The 17,745-nt window shown below is 39.3% G+C and overlaps 1 protein-coding gene across 1 annotated transcript in view; it reads left to right on the forward strand.

Moving 5' to 3' along the window:
• The window catches only part of FEZ2 (fasciculation and elongation protein zeta 2 (zygin II)), a 56,973-nt gene extending 39,656 nt beyond the window's left edge, over positions 1-17,317 (forward strand). Inside the window, exons 6-8 of the mRNA XM_012653839.1 lie at positions 11,016-11,091; positions 13,809-13,874; positions 16,359-17,317. Of these exons, the coding sequence (XP_012509293.1) occupies positions 11,016-11,091; positions 13,809-13,874; positions 16,359-16,375 (159 nt within the window). The 3' untranslated portion in view covers positions 16,376-17,317. The remainder of the gene's footprint in view (positions 1-11,015; positions 11,092-13,808; positions 13,875-16,358) is intronic.
• The last annotated feature ends 428 nt before the right edge of the window (positions 17,318-17,745 follow it).

A 17,745-nucleotide genomic window follows, 5' to 3' on the forward strand; every position in this document is an offset into this window, starting at 1 on the left:
TGTCTCTTTTTTATGTTGTTTTCAGTTCTTTAAGCTAGGGACGGTAATCAGAAATTTATTATTTCTCAGTTCCAATTTTATTTATATTAGGGGAACTGGAAGAGCTGTTTTTGCTGTTGAGGAGAAAAGTGAAAGGTATGGTTGCTTTTCTTTGGAAGTTGTGTCTAAAATATTATTCTAGCCTTTTTTAAAGGAATATAGTCAAGACTTTTTGAATATTGGCATTTGCTGAGCACTTCGGTAAGTACTTCCCATGGATTATTTCATTTAACCCTCACAACAAGCCTATAAAGTAGGGGATTATTATTATTATGACCATTTCATAAGTGAGTAAGCAAAAGCTCAACAGCGAGGCCGTAGCTCACAGAACCAGCGTGCACTGGAGTGAAGTTGTGCAGACTTGTATGGAAGGGGGTGCGAGGAACTGTGGCCTGAATTTTCCTCTTTTAAGCTACGCAGGCCATGTTATGTATGGGCTTGGAGATCTTGGCCCATTTCTTTGTCTTTCAGATTTTTATGGATTTTTTTTTAATTGTTCTATGTCTTGTTAACACTTTGTTGTTCCTGATTTTGTCTGAGAAAAGTTTCCAGAGAATGACTGATTTGGGGACTTTGAGAACATACTCAGACCAGGGAAGGAAATGATCACGAGGCGGTGTGAATATTCTCAGCATAAACAGTGTTATCCAAGCCCTGCGTGGAGGAAACCCCTTCCCCCGTGCTCGCCACGCACATTGCCTTGGCATTTGTCAGTAGCGAGGGGAACAATAAAGTAAGTGCTGTAACGCTTAATCATTTTCCTGCTTATAAATGGGCTCATATCAAAAGTTCCATTCTGAGAGGGGCATTTTGCGGCACTAGTAACTTTTCCTTCCTAAAGAAGTTGTGGGAAATGGATGGATAGATTACAGCGTAACTTTAGGCTCAGAATCTTCACCAGCTCTACACTTTGAGCCTTCGATTCTTTACTCCAGATTTGGAAATGGAGGGAGGATTGGGCTTTCTGACATACCCAATATTGCAGTTGTTTATTTTAATTAAACTATAACAAATCTTTAATGTCCTTCATTTCATTTAGCATTCCTAACCCTGAGACTCAGTTCTGTCAGTGCTTTGACATGTCTGTGGTGCTTTTACCTTGACAAGTGTTCAACAAATAAATGCTTCTCTCTCCCTCCGTCTTTCCCTCTTCCCCTCCTCCCCTCGCCCCCTCTTCATGTCTCTCTCTCTCTGTCTTCCTACTTATAAAATTTAAGCATAGCGAAAATCTTCCCTCTGGCCCCGTTAAGCACTATAAGCACCTAATAATACTGCATCTGCTCTCAAGGCTGTAAACGGAGTGTTTCTAAATGAGGTGACGTTTACTAAAAAGTAAATTTAATCTGTCTCTGAGGTTTTCTCTTTTTAAAATTCATCTTGCCTTCCAAAAGGGTGTATTATTTTTTTGAATTTATAGGGCAATTGTAAAACAGAATCTATTGTATGCTCTACAGAGCTCGCTTTGGATTCTTCTAGTCTTACTGTCTTATGGTCTCTTTTCCTTTTTCATTCTAGTTCATTGATCTTCTACTTGCTACTCTTTTATTATCCTAGGGGTTTTATATTTCTCAGTCACTCCTTTATTTTACAAACCATGACAACAGGATTATTGTATTTTACCTTATTAATCTCATGTTGATTTCCTCGATTAGATTTTTCAATGGACTTTTTCAGAACTCTGTTGTTCATTCTTTTGACAAATAACTTTATGTCCTGTCATGTCATCTTTATTCTATTTGCACTCAGATTATTTTTACCTTTTGGCTCCTTTTTTTTCTTTCTTTCTTTCCTGCAAGGAGTCAAGAGACCTCATGATACAATGAAAAGGTCACAGGCTGTAAGAACCCCTGGGTTCTAGAGTTAGGAGTGTTATACTTTAGCTTAGCAGATGTTTACAAATGCCTGCAGTGGCCCAGGCACTGAGCAAGGTGCTGGGATGGAGAGATGAAGACTCGGTCTCTGTCCTCAAAGTGTACTCATTTCCTCGTAAAAAAAAAAAAAGAAAAAGAAGCCACTGGAGTAGACAAATCTGAATGCATCACTTGGCTGTGTGGTTCTGCCATTCTGGAGCACTTACAGCCTCATGTGGCCTTTCTAGTCCTGTATTGTTGTGTGTGTGTGTGAATAATGCATGTGTTTTAATTTGCTTTCTTAAAAAATAATGTATCTTTTTAGTTGATGCATAGATTCACAGAATTTACTGGTCAGAAGACCTTTCATATTAATAACATTTAATCATCTGTTTACCAGGTGAGGAAACAGGCCTCAAGAGGTTAAGTGACCGCTCTCATGTCACACAGTGGCAAAGCTGGGAGAGAGCCCAGATCTCTGGTTGCTAATCAGACACTTTTCTTCCCAAGTTGACTGTTTAAAAATGTTCTGATTCCAAATACTGTTGACTGAGACGTGATTCCCGATTCCATACAAAAATCTGGAATATTTCCCAGGTGTGGGTTATAATTGCTGTAGCGTTTTGCAGTTTAAGTTATTGACTATCAATCAGGTGCCTCCTACATACTGAAGACTGGTTTGTGCTTTTTGGGACATACAAAAGAAGTATCTGACATTATTTCTGTCCTTAAGGATTTTGAGAACTGAGTTGAATTAATGAAAAATTTAACTTAACCAAAATTTTCTTTTTTTCTTTCTTTGTTTTTCTTTAGATCTTGTGCTGTCTACCCCCCCCATTAAAAATATTTTGATTATATTTTCTTTTACTACTATTCATTGATCCCCAGTTATGTTCTAGGCATGGGTGTTAAGGATGCAGAGTAAATTTCCGCTCTCCAGGGATGTGCTGCCCATGGGGTGTGGATCGAGATGATGTACTATCCAGTGCACTTTAGTGCAGCAGTTCTCAACCAGGCTGGCTTTTCCCTCCAGGGGACATCAGTCAATGTCTGAAAACATTTGTGGTCACACTGGGTAGGATGGGGAGGTAGGGGGTGGTACTACTGGCATCCTGGTGATTAGAGGCCAGAGATGCTAGTAAACATCGTATAGCCCACAGGACAACAAAGAATTATCTGATTGGAAATGTCAGTAGTGTCAAAGGTGAGGAACCTTATGTGTGGTGTTTAATTGCTATGTTCAGAACCACTGCAGTGCTTTCAGTGTTTCCTGTGCCTGGAGCTGTTCTGTGGTCGAGGTGTGCATGTATTGCTGTTGCTCCTAGTGTGGGTTAGGAGACTGGGAAGGCTGAGTTGAATCCTGAGGACAGGTAGAAGGAGGGAACAGGCATAGAGCAGAAGGGATGGTGTGTGCAGCCACTTGGAGGTGACAGGGACATCTAGGGAAATGCAAGCTGTTCATTATGGTGAAAGCCAGAGGTGAGGAAGCAAGTGACTCAAGGCGAGGCTGTGGAGATTGTAGAGTGGAAGCCAGAAAGTGGATGGCCTTGTATGCCATTCTAAGGCGTTTGGTCCTTATTTAAAGGCTGTAGAAAGCCAAAAAAGGATTCTAAGTAGGATAGTTAGGATAATAGTAGGATGTTTGGATTTGTCTTTTGGGAAGGTAAACTTCAGTGATTTCAAGGAGAACTAATTGGGAGGAGGCGGCTAGAGGCAGGGAGCGGATTAGGAAGCTGTTGTAGTCATTCATGTAAGAATTGAGCCAAGAAAGTGACAGAAGGGATGGAAAAATGGTTGCATTTCAGAGATATTAAGGAGGTTGAATCAATTACTTGGGGTATCAGGGGAGGGAGGAGTTAGGGTCGGGTTACTGATTACTGCCTTGGACAAGGATCCATAAAACACACACACCCCTTTTTCACAAGGAAGTGTGCAAGTCTTGTCGGGAGTGACTGCAGCTAGTATCAAGCCCGACATTTGTGAGGGATGTCTGTGCTTTCCCTCGGCTCTGCATGTAGCCCCTGTGGTCCAAAAGTGAAGCCAGCCATTGCAACACACCCAGCACACAAAGGGGAGAGAGGAGAGGACAGGGTTGCTGCAATAAAAACTTCTCTTACTGCAAGGAGGGGAGAATGGACACACTCAGCAGCGCTCTGTTGGGTAAGAACTACGTCTGTGCACTAGCTGCGGAGTGAACTCCCTCGTTGGCCAGTTTGGCTACCTTTGGTTTTGTTCTCTGAGAAGATCTTTGTCCATTGTCCTTTGTGGCTCATCTGGGATGGGTGTATAATTCACGTTTTAGCTCAGATGTCACCTCCTCAGCTTTTCTTTGACCTCCCGTGTAAAGCAGGCATCCAGTTTTTAATTGCCCGGTTGGAGCTATCTACAGGGCATGTGTTCTCTGCAGTTACCTAGTTAATTTATTTCTTTGACTTTTTGTGTCCCCCACCCGCTTATGCCAGAATGTGAGGGCAGGAGGGGCCTCAGTTGACTGTTCACTTTGAATCTCTAATACCTGGAATAGTATCTGGCTCGATACGTTTTTTGAAAGAATGAGTAAATGAATGAGAGAGGAGAATAGAATGCTGAAGGAAGAACAGGGTTTTTATTTTTTGGTTTGTTTTTTAGTGGGAAAGAGGAGGTTGGATTCAGTTTTGGATATGATGAGTTTTAGAAATACAGACATTATAGGTAGTGACATAGATATGTCCAAGAGGCCATTAAACATACAATAGGTACAGACTAAACATACCATAGATACAGATGTCCAGTTGGCCATTAAACTTACAAGTCGAAGCTTAGGAGGGAAATTAGAATCAAGAGAGCTGAAATTTACGGAGCCTTTACCATGTGCCAGTCTGTGTTCTAAGCACTTTGCTGATCTTAGTAAAGTGGAGCTATCAATTTATGGAGGCAGAAGTTGAAATTATTGAGTGGTGATGTCCAGAGAGTGCGCATCGGAAAAAAGTAGGGACAAAACCCTGGGGAACGCCAGTATATGAGAGTTGAGTAAAGAAAGAGGCACGGAGTCCCGGAGTCCCGGAGAACACTGGCATGTGGTGGATGAGGACGGAAAGCAGCACCTCTTGGAAGAGGCAGCCAGCGAGGTGGAGGAAGCCTGGCAGGTGTGGTGTCTCAGAATCCAGGGAAGGGCTCAGGGAGGGAGGAGTTTTGGACATCTCAGATCTAAAGAGTGGCTGTGGACTTCAGCATCAAAAAAATGATGTTAGGAAGAACTGTTTCAGGAAACGCTAGGGGAAAGAAGTAGGTTGAGAGTTTGAGAATTTAGAGTTGCTATTGGGAAGGAGCTATAAATAGTAGAGAGGGAGAATCCGAAAATGCACAGAAGGAAGAAATTTACTGCGTGATTTCTGGGGAGGTGGGAGTTGATAGCAACCAGAGCACTTGGTGGAGGAATGTTCTCAGGCATATCCTTCAGTTTGTTCCTTTGGGTTTTTTTGGGGGGAGAGGGTAGAACCTTCTGATCTTCTTGTTCCGTAATTTTCCAGTAGAACGAGGCAGTAGAATCCTACAGGTGCCACGCTGCTTCCCTGTTCATCTGCTGGCCAGCAAAAGTCAGGATACGATGGGGCCTTGTTGGCTGCTGCTACCGACTCAGAGGCCATCGAAGCAAAGCAGAGGTTCTACTGAGAGTTCTTCACTTTAAGTTCTTTCACTAGCATCAGCTGTTAGTTTTGTATTTTTCCAGGTTACCTGGCTTCCCATGTTTGCATTTTCACTTAATTCCACTAAGCCTGGAATTCTGGTGCAGGAAAGCCATATAGCCATCTTTCACAAATAGTCAGGTTACCAGTAGTTGAAATTGCTCAGCAGTGTCCACAACTGCACATTTAATAAGGAAAAACTAAATTACGTACCTTTCTTATGAATTTGAAAGCTTGTATCAACTGTTTTCTTTTTTTTTTTTTGCAGTGGCAGGAATTAGGTTTCTAATGGGGGAGATAAAGCAAGAGTTTCAGAATGTACTGTCCAAATATAAAGTATGTCCCAGTTTCCTGATACGTGGATTCTTAAACTTTTCTTCTTGCTTTGAGATTTTCTGAATTTATATCTAGTTCTAACATGTCCATAGCTAATGGAGCTAGGTAATACTGAGTATTTAAAAATAAGTATTTTTCTCTTTGTTGCTTTTGAAAGGAAATATATTTGTTAGAAATAATTTTTTTAAAAAAATGAACTGACTTGGTTATTTGAAAATAATTTCCCATAATTTTTGTTGTAGACTCTGGAACCTAAAATGTTTTTTGATACTGTATTTTTTTTTTTTTTTTTTGAGACAGAGTCTCACTGTGTTGCCCGGGCTAGAGTGCCGTGGCGTTATCCTAGCTCACAGCAACCTCAAACTCCTGGGCTCAAGCGATCCTTCTGCCTCAGCCTCCCAAGTAGCTGGGACTACAGGCATGCGCCACCATGCCTGGCTAATTCTTTCTATGTATTTTTAGTTGTCCAATTAATTTCTTTCTATTTTTAGTAGAGACGGGGTCTCGCTCTTGCTCAGGCTGGTTTCGAACTTCTGAGCTCAAACAATCCGCCCGCCTCGGCCTCCCAGAGTACTAGGATTACAGGCGTGAGCTACCATGCCTGGCCCGATACTGTATTTTTTTATTTTTACTCTTTTTGAGATAGAATCTTGCTCTGTTGCCCAGGCTAGTGTGCAGTGGCACGATCATAGCTCACAGCAACTTCGAACTCCTGGGCTGCAGCAGTCCTCCTGCCTCAGTCTCCTGAGTAGCTGGGACTAGAGGTGCACACCACCACGGCCAGCTAATTTTTCTATTTTTTGTAGAGGTGGGGTCTGGCTCTTGCTCAGGCTAATCTCTAACTCATGGCCTCAAGCGATCCTCCCACTTTGGCCTCTCGAAGTGCTGGGATTACAGCCATGAGCCACTGCGCCTGTTTAAAAAATGTGAACAAAATTATGATGGCATGTGAAAAAAGCTACAAAAATAGTTGTCTGTAGGTTTCTCTTTTAAAAGTAGTCTTCTCCATCAAAGGTAATGTTACGTTCTCAGCAAAGTGAAGAGTGGCCAGTGAAGTATCTTGACTAGACATTTGATTCTTGTTGAAACAAAACTGGCTTGCAGATGTGGGAAAGAATGGGGAGGGAAGATGGACTATTTAGGGGGAGAGGCATAGCTGTACGAATTCCCACAGGATAGTAAAATTTGCTACTCAGATTTTCGGTAATACTGTTGAGTTATGTGAATGAAACAGAAACACATAGGATTAAACCTTTTGGTGTTTCTTAGCTTTTTGTTGTCAAGACTTCTTTAACGCTCTTAAAATTTATTGAGGGGAAAAAAATTTATTTAGGACTCCAAAAAGCTTAGGTTATCTAGGTTATATTGATCAGTATTTACTGTCTTAGAAATTAAAACTGATAAAATAAGAATATTCATTCATTAAAAATACCAATAATAGTTTCATTAATTCTTATATAAATAGCATATTTTAGTGAGAAAAATGTCATTGCTGTACATTGTTGTCAATCTCATTAATATCTGGCTTAATTGCAGACAGCTAGATTTATAAATCTGCTTCTGCATTCAGTCTGTCATTTGGAATATTTCACTGTGAGTCATGAGAGAATGAGAGTAAAAAAGACCAATGACATCTTAGTAGTATTAAGAAAATAATTTTAAGCTCTTGGACCCCTGAGAAAATTTCAGGGACCTCCTGGAGGAGTCCCTGGACCATACTTTGAGAACCACTGGACTAAACTATGTATTTCTTGAGGGCAGAGACCATTGCCTTGGTTTCCTTTCTTCTACTCCTTGGGGCCTCGTTATATATTCTTTACACTGACTTCTCAAACGTGTTTACTGATTCAACTTTCCCCTATAAAATTCCAGGGACGGGAACCATCCAGTGAATCAGGCCTTAACTTCCTTTTCCACGATGCTTTTCCCCTTAATTAGTCATGCTGTAAGAATCCACCTAACTCCTTTGACTCAGTCGCCAGAGAGGTGCCGCTGGTCTCTTTTCACTGTGCCTGGTGACATTGTAGACTGGTTACAAATCAAGATAAGTAGTTTCGAAAAAAAATATCCCCTTTTCAGTAAAAAAAGTTCTAGGAAGTCTTGGAGGTTGCTGGGAGAAAGAAGCTGGAATTGTTTCCTAGGAACAGAGTGGAAGTCTTTGTAGAAGTTTTTGGGGGCCAGGCTGGCAAATGGGACCCATGCGGCTCTCCAGGAAGCATGTGCCGTCTTCCAATTGACATTTTCCGCGCTAAGGCAATGGCAGGTGGCCTGAAGACTGAGTGGGAACCAGCAATGGTCTGCTCTCCAAGTAACAGCATTTTCATTTGCTAAATGTTATGTTAATGTTCTCCACACTGATGGTAGAAATATGCAAATGTAGGCTCAAAGTATGCATACTGTTCATATTAAGTTTTCAGACTTTTGATAAAATGTAGGTAAATAATATCAAAAGGTATATTGAAAATTAGTAAATTTTGTATAAAACCAGCATGTGTACAGCTTATGTTTACATTGGAATAAATTTATCGGCTATATTAGGAAAAATCTTCATGAACATAGTAGCAGAAAAGCAGTTGCTTTTGCTTTTGGCTTGCAAAGAAATGGAAGCAAAAATATTTTAAAAATAGCATGATTTTGTCTGCTTTATCTGGATGAATAGTGGCATTTTCTAACTGCTTGCCTCTTGGGCACATAAGTCATCATGTTACATTCTTACTAATAGTCTTTGAACTTCTTTCTCTGTCCTTTTCTTCCGGGCCGTATGTTGCTGCCTTTAGCGCTTCAGCATGGAAGGGATCTCAAATGTCATTCAGAATGGCCTCCGCCACACCTTTGGAAATTCAGGTGGAGAGAAACAGGTGCTCGGTTATCCTTATTTTCCTCGTTCTCTGCTTTTTCATTTTCTGTGTAAGTGAAGATCCTGATAGCTGGCAGTTTTACTAATTTACTAAGACCACGGCTTAAAAGAGAGAAATCAAAGTTCATTATATTTATAGTCTTGATGATGAACAGAATTTCCCTTTGTGGAAAAAGCATTTTCAAATTGGACAATAGACAATGCATTTTTAAGACATGTTTTAGAGCTCCATTTCTCACTTTTACCTTTAAACAAATAGATATTAACGTATTGACATAATATATTGCATGTGTAGAAACTTTGTCAAAATAACTAAACTATTAATAGAATATGCTACTATAATTCTAAAAGCCTAAGAGACAAGATCTCATTTTGTGGGGAGGAAAGCTAGATGTTGATATGTTTGAGACTAAAATTCTAGGCCAAAATATATATAGAGTATATTTTATCTCCTTTAAATGAAATTCATGTGATTTTAAGGTGTATTACATAGTCAGCCAAATCAGTTGTCTGCCAAATGAGGCATGAGATGTTATTTATACAAAATCATGCATAGATATGATATACAGTCAAATGTGTAGCACTTTGCTTTTTATTTACATTTTTGCATAATGATTTAAGGAGTATCATGAACATGGGAAACACATCTACATTAATGAGTGTACTTAAAATTACCTTTCCCCATTTCAAATTTCCACTTTAAAAAAAACATTCTGTAAGTTAGCTCTTAAGTGAAGATTAAGAAGGTATGCAGAATGCAGCTTGTAGGTAGTTTATCAAAAGAATGCCTAGGTCAAATACCTAGAGTTTTTACCTAAGGTAGCTGTGTATTTCTCAAGAAGGGAAATAATCAATATTAAAGAGGCGAGGTTCACACTGGCATTGGCAGCTCCTAAAGAGGCTCCATGGGAGGGTGGTTGAAGTTTTGTTGTTGTTCTGCTGCCTGTCACCTCTCTCAACCCACAAGATGGGGCAAAATGACTTCCAAACTGACATGACACATGGGAGCAGGGGGAGGGAAGCCTGAAAACCTAGCCAGGTATCCCAGCATGTCAAGGTGCAGCTTCCTGATGCTTCTGCAACTTGCCTGACACATGCTATTAGTGGAGCCCTAGGAGGGCATATTTCTGGCTTTTTTTTTTTGTTGTTGTTATTCTTTACAAAGAAACTTAATTTGGTTACACAACTGGAGAAGTCTACTCCAAAAAGATGGTGGAACGCTAAGTTTCTTAAAGATAGAATGATTCAGTTTTACTGCTTTTCTTGACCTAGGTGTCCAGTTATTGTTAAGCATCTTTCTTCATCTTATTTTTCAATTATGGGTAGGATAAGATTACTCAGTGAGGATTAGCAATAGAGCTGAGATTTAGGGCATGGGACTAAATCATGGGTGGGCTGAAGAGATTCCAAGTAAAAACAAATAGCTTTTTATATGAGCATATGCAAATGCCCTGAACTATATATTTTTTTGGTGGGGTGGTCAGAATAGGAAAACCTGGGCAATCATTTAATAGATTATGTTTCATGGGATGTAGTTATAACATATAACTCTGCTATTCGTGAGCCTTTACAAGTAGTGAACTAGGCAGTTTGTTTCAATTTCAGACATTAATTTTCATTATTAATTTCCCCTTGGGCCAATCTCTACTTTCACTTTTCTCCTTTAATACCTAAAAACATTTATAACTACTTACACAATAATTTAAAATAATAGTAATAATACATTTCTAAAATTATTCGAGTAAATGTGTCTTTGTTAGCTCCTAGAAAAAACTAATATGTGTTTTTTAAAGTTGTTTATGTTGACCATTTTGTTCATTTGAAATAAAAGTGGTCTGAAACAATTATTTGGCTGTTGGAAATTATTTTGTTGTACAGAACTGTTAAAATTGTTTTTAGTTTAAATTACTATTCTTAAAATGTGTTTAAAAATATGCAAGGAAAATGTTAGATAAGATTTCACTTTAAAAATGGACAAATTGAGTAAATCATCCTCAGACTTAGTTCTGTGAAACGTTCAATAAATGAAATGTAAAAAGTGGTTATTTGTGTTGACACTAAGTTTGTATGAAGCAGAGGTGGGCAAAAAAAGGAGTTCCAGCTGAAATAGTAAGATACCTTTATTCCCATGTATACCTGTGTTTTCATTGCTAAAGTAGCTCATATTTTGTTTTATAAACAAGACCTTCTAGTAACTGTATCAAATTTTTTGCACATAAGGTAACTCAGATTTAAGTGACACATTTTTTTTTTTTTTTAACTTGGCAGTATTTGACAACAGTCATTCCTTATGAGAAAAAAAATGGACCACCATCTGTTGAAGATCTTCAAATATTAACAAAAAGTGAGCAAAGACAAAATTAAACTGTTACTTGATTTACTCTTGCTGATGCTTAAACACCTGATTTTAGTTGGCTAATTTTGTTGTTATTGTTTTGTTTTGTCAATTTAGGAGAGTAAATGATGGATGTCATTATTTATTCTTATGAGAATGAAATTAGAAATGGCTGTGATATCAAATATAACACTCTTGTGTCGATTTGTATTTTTTATGTTTTTCTTACCTTTTGAAATATTTATGAGCTAAACTTTTGGGGAGAAATGTCACTTGAATCTCTATCATTTCTTGTATGCTTAAGAACTTATCCATTTATCAATAAAATGCTTAATGGATCTTACATATCTATGGTTGTCAGTAACTGAATAGGACAGATTATGGTAAACACCGTTATTTCTTACGAATGTAGGACCCAAGGTAGTAGTTATAGGTAGAACATTAATTGATAGCAATGTTTTAAGAACATGCATTCATTCATCAAGTGTTCGGTGAAGGCCTACTGTATGCCAGGTCCCGTTCTGGACACTTGGGATACTTCAGCGAACAAAGCGGACACAGATACTCCACCTTCCCAAGAGGCTTGCATTTTAAAATAATCTGTTAGATTTAAATATACTTTATATCGAGTATCCCCTATGATAGCCATAAATGAACTCTGAATTTTGGTTCTATCCCTGTTATTTTCAAGGATATCCTTGGAAGTCAGTTATCCTCTCTTGCTCACATTGTAAAACTAGGATAAAAAATATTTGCTCTATTTACCTCATAGTAAGTAACTTAATGTATGCGTGATTTGGGATAAGTTTTATCAATCAGCCGTGTTTTCCTTGTTCTTAAAATGGAGAGATTGAATTTGCTATCTATTTGGTTCTAATTGTGAATATTTATGACAATTGCTAATGAGGAGGGAGCCGCATGAAAGAACGTCACCTGGATGGATGTTGATGATATTTACTCTGGAAACTCAGGACACAGCAAAGGGTGGGGGGCGCTTGAGGGCAGAAGGAAGTGTCTTATTTCCTAGCTCCCTGCCTGCTAAGCTGGGTTTTTTTCCTTTCCTTTGGTGAACAGTACTTAAAAAACATTTTATATTTAAATCTGCATAAATCAAGTGATGCCAGCCAGTCTGAAATAAAGAATCAAGAGATTAACTGGGTGGCCAGCCCTCTAATTTTCAGGAAGAACTCACAAAGTTACGAGTGTCCCTGATCACACAGGGGTATGGTTAATGACAGGGCTGGCTCTCTTAATTCCCAGGCAACTGTACTTTTAATGATGCTGGCTTTTGGTATGTGATTTTATACAGAAGTTAAAAAAAACCTAAAACATGATTGGAAGCAGAAATACTGAACAATAGTAAGTAAGCCCTCTAAAGAAGGGAACATACATATTGCTCATAAACTAGGAATTACTGGCAGGCCTCAGCTTTTCAGATCAAGGACACTTACTTGGTCAGACTAAAGTCATTGTAATTCCAACATCAAGATGTCTTTATAGATTGATGCAGTTTGGAATCTTTGGACATCTTGAGGTCCAAAGATTCTTTCCTTTCCAAAAGAAGAGCCCTGTGGAGATAGTCACAGTGTTTATAGAGATGTAACCTTCTTTATAAAAGCTATTAGCAGGGGATCCCAGGCTCAATAATAATAGTAAAAAGAGTTTTAATCCTATCAGTAGTGTTAGTTATGGCTAATACTTGCATAGCATGTACTATGTGCCAGACACCATTATAAGACCTTTATATCTGAATTGGTAACTTAATCCTCATAACAAGCCTTTGAGATAGATCTTAATTATTATTTTCATTTTTACAGATGAGGAACTTGGTACAAGAGTGGTGAAGTAACTTGCTCAGTGTCATGCAATTGGGAAGTAGCAGAGTCAGGGTGTGAACCCAGTAAGGCTGCCTTGACAGTTACTCTGTGTTGCTGTGTCATATGTGCAGGAAAAACAGTGAGGTGTTTTCACCAGGGTGCTCTGGAGAAAATTTGAGTTGGCAGTCACTGTTAAAGTACCGTATTTGTGAATTTAGCTCTACCTGGATGGTGTAGATTTAAAAAAAATAGAAGACATACTAAGTGGCTGTTCTTTCTGTATTGATCTTTACTTAGAAGATAAAATTCTCAAAGATTCCTTTAGGGTAAGTCTAATGCACCTGGGTTCCTCCATAGCGCAGAAGGAATAGGTAGCCTGGCAGGTGCCAGGTGCTTCGTGGAAAGCTGTTCTTCATTTTGTTTTTTTTTTTTTTTTTTTTTTAAAGTTTCCAAGAAGCCCAGCAGATATGCTCCTTGGAGAGTATAGCTAACTATCCATTTATCCTAGAGTTTCCCCAGTTTGCTGGATCGCAGCACTGAGGTCCTCTGATTCCACAGAGTTCCTGGGAGTGCACGCCACAGTAACCCACTTTCCAGTATTTATGATAGCGTGGAGGCTCCGTGTAAATAACCCAATTCCTCTTTCCTGCCTCTACTGTCTGGAAGTTTTAAATTAGGGAAATAACTCCCAGGTAAGTGGGATATTATTAATATCCCACTTATAAGAAATTACTCAACTAAAAATAAATTTTTGAGGCTTTATTGTTGTATTCTCTTATCAGGATAATCTATAATTTATATGAATCAGTTATGTAATTAAGATTAGGGCTACAATGATTGAAATTAAGTATTATTTTGGATCTGAATTTTCATTTGTTGCCTTTTTCCCTTTTCTCCTTTATTTTGTAGTTCTTTGTGCCATGAAGGAGGACAGTGAAAAAGTTCCGAGCTTATTAACTGATTATATACTGAAAGGTGAGTTTTATAATGGTATATGCGTAATGGCTGGGAAATTTTGATTAGTCAGTAAATGCATCATCGTCTTGCTCATAGATTAAAAAAGTAGCTTTCGAATGCACAACTTTTATTAATCTTATTGTACAAAGTGAGGATAGATACATGACTGACTTTTACCACCAACATTAGAAATTATGGTTATATAAAATTTAGCTTTTATTTGAGGTCCTGGGCTGGAAATAACTTTTTTGCAGTTAAAATAGCTTGAGTAAGACAGTAGAGGCAAATTAGTAAAATACTGGCATAATTATGTGTGGGTATCACACGTCGGCACATTGACCCTGGAAAATTTGAGAAGGGTGGTCTCTGTCATCTTGGGGACAGTGGAAAAGCACAGAGGACAGATCATTAGTGAGGACAGATGAAGGAAGGAATGGTCAGATCTGTGAACAGTGCCAAAGGGAATACAAAAGGGATTGGTGTAAGGGACAGAGGGAGGGAAGCGGGGAATAAAAAGAATGGACTTTCATAAACCCAGGACAGTGAAAAACGAGCTATAAATCTTAGGATCAAGATCACACAGGATGGGAATATTGATGAGGCAAAAGAAGAGCGTTTGAGAAGTGAAGAAGTTATTTACCTTCCTGAAGAAAGAGCAAAATTTGTTGATGAAGAGAGGCCTGAAGAACTTAATTATAGGCAAAACTAATACTTTTGAATGAAATTATTTTTTAAAAGTAGCAGTTATTCAGACAGCAGATTTTCAAGTCATCACAAAATGCATCTAGTTAATGTTTCATCAAAGTTTGAGAGCAGTCCTCTTCTAGTAACATTTTTCTTCTTTGGGTTCTCTCTCTTGCCCCTCAGAGTTGGCTGAGCATAGGAAGCTTAGGATTTCTGAGATGTTCGGTATCTCAGATGGGACTTTTCTTCAACAGTGGTACACACAGGTGCCCACAGTGAATAAACATAAGTTTCATGTGTAAGAGGCTTGACATGGATTTAAAAACAGGAGCTCGCCATTAGTGGGTTAACACTGGGGTAGCACAGACTGAATTGACATCATTTTTAAATAAGCTGTTTTTCTGGTGGAGGGCTTTTTCTCCCTATTAAATTCTGATCTTTTTTTTTTTTTTTGGTAATACCTGACATCTTTGTTTGCTTTTGTGTTGTGCTAGCATTGGTATGAAAGCTGGATTGTTCTGAGGTTTGTTCTTCTAGATGTGAAACAGGAATGAGACGAACACAAAGAACATGTCTTAAATTTTAATTATAGTGGGTCCCTCAGGCACTGCCGTGAGGGCCAGAGATAGAATGAGCTTCTGAAGCATTCTCTAGGTATTTTAGCATTTGACTGTGTGGAAGGATGTTATGACCCAGAGAACAGAGTGCTCTGGGGGAAAATGATTTTTAATTCTTTACTCTGAAAACCTAGGCCCGTAATTGTGAACCTACCCATACCGCATGCCTTAGGGAAGCAGCACCCATCTAATTCTGCTCCTCATGCTCGGGCCGCTGGCTCCTGTCTGTAAGCCCAGTTCTCTCTCTTCTGTACCTGCTTCTGATGAGCTGTTTGTGTGCATGTGTTGTGGTTTTGTCTTGGCTTTGTATTGTGAGGACTGGGTGGAAAAGCAGCTAGGATTCAGACTACAGCGGAGACCCTGTAGTCCGAAAAGATGAAGAAGGGAGTGTAACGCGGAGAGAGGTATTCAGGGGTGTGGGAAGGTCCTGATGAGGGGGTCATTTGAAATGCTCTTTTCCACCCATCCTGGAAATTCACAGCTGGTTACCTGTTCTCTTTCTTGGGGACACTTTGTCTGGGAGGTGGGTGTTGCTCAGGGGAGAACTCTCCTTTTTTGGCTGGGCTTTGTCATTGTTTTAACACAGATGAGTGTGGCTTGGCTGCCTAAATATACCACCTTAGTTTTAATGCAAAGGTCAGAAGTGAAAGAAGGTAGAAAAGAGGCCTCATTTGGCCTAAGATAGGATAGGCACTGGATGGGCTAATTGAGCTGCTCTTTCTCACACCTGCTTAATTACCCCACTGCAGCCTGCCGCCACCACTGCCTTCGACAGTCGTACCAGAGGCTCGTATCGTGTGCATGGCTGCCGCTGTGCCTTTCCTAGACAGGAATAAAAACGTGTGCAGAAACTTGCACCCTTCTTTGACTTCCACCAGGGAGCCTGTTTGCTGTGTCACAAGCCTTATGGAACAGAGCTAACATTCTGGGCTTCTGTCTCCAAGTGGTAGACATGGCCTTTTGGTGTCTCATTTCTGGGAAATTCTAATACATCTGTCATGAGAGAACTTATCATTGTTGGGTATGGCCTCTTAAAGCCCTGCCCTTTTGTTTTAAAATTGCTACTCTAACTATAGATCCTTGCATTAATATTTAGTTCTCATTACTTGATGTTTTTATATACATGTAAAATGTGTATACATTTTGTGTAAATGTACAAGAAATACATTTCTGTCTAAATGCTGTCTTTTTCTTCCTCTAGTTCTGTGTCCCACATAGATGGAGCAGCATTACTCCGGGAGCAGCTTTATCTTCTGTGGACCGCGAGCTGGATTTCCTATAGCATTATTCTGAAAGCAGGCAACCATTACCTTCTTGCTATTGGAAACTTGGCACACTTGAACTTGGGTTTGTGATTCAGTATTAATAGATCATGACTTCATTAATTCTTTATATTATAGAACTGAGAGAAATGTGAGCACTATTTCTTATCCTAGAGATGGTTTTTGTTCAATCTACTACTAATCATGAACGGTTCTCTTAGTAGAGTAAGGGAGAGTAGTATTAATTGTGCATGTAACAGTTACATTTTTCATTAACTGACAGTATGCCCATTTGAGTTTTTATGGCTTTCTACATCTAAACAGCACTGAAGAACTAGATTAAAGCAGTGGGAGATTTATACTGTAAATTGAGTGATGGTAAGAACCAGCACTGACTTTTATGAGAACTGTCAGTATACGTATTACCTACCAGTATTGTCCAGAGAGACTGAATCTTAACAAACTTGGGCTGTTCTTGAAGCAGCAAAACCAGAATATGCATTACTTTGGCTTTTAATACTTGGGATCGAAACTGTCCAAGATGACTGATTTTATAGCTTGCTTTTTTTTTAACCATTGTTCGAATTTTAGCCATTAAGTTGCTATTCACTTTCGGAGTCTTATTTAACTTTAGATGTTTAAATGTTTCCTGTGTCTGTGAAGTGTACTTTAAAAGGAGTTTGTATCCTTTAAGGTGCTTAAGAATCTGTGCTACAGCACTGCCCACTTCCCATCCTTGCATTTTATTTTATTCATGCCTGTGCATTTTCCTAAAGTACTAATTCTAGAAACAGCTACTCATGGATGTATCATTGGTCATGAGCACATTTGCCAGTTCCGGTCAAGTCAATGGCATTTAATAAATTTAAAAAAAAGCAATATATGCCTGAAAGCCTTATTTTTGGGAGTTTTTGTTGTACTTGTTCCCCCCCCCCTTGCAGTGCTAGGTCCTTTCCCTTATTCCACAGAGTCTATTGCTACAGCGTGTGAGCTGGTGAAACCTCGATTAGTGCCATGTTGCTAAGGAGGGGAGAGGGACTTTTCCAGATTGTGCTGGGCTGCTGTGGAGTAACAGAAGTCCTGCTCCTTTTCAGAGGCTGTGAGACATTCCAACAGCTACGGCAGCTCCCTCCCTTAGGTAAACACAAGTGCGTAAGCGTCTATGTGGGACCTGCTATTGGGGGGGCTTTTAAATTTCCACTCAAGCATTTGTGAGCACAGAGGGCTACCTGCATTCCTTACTCCACGCGGTAACCGAGACACCAGGACTGCAAAGGCAGGAGCTTGGTTTGAAGTTTGTGCCCGCTTGGCACATCAGCCGTTTTC

This window comes from Propithecus coquereli, unplaced genomic scaffold, assembly GCF_000956105.1.
Source record: "Propithecus coquereli isolate 6110/MARCELLA unplaced genomic scaffold, Pcoq_1.0 Scaffold43, whole genome shotgun sequence".
Classification (NCBI taxonomy): domain Eukaryota; kingdom Metazoa; phylum Chordata; class Mammalia; order Primates; family Indriidae; genus Propithecus; species Propithecus coquereli.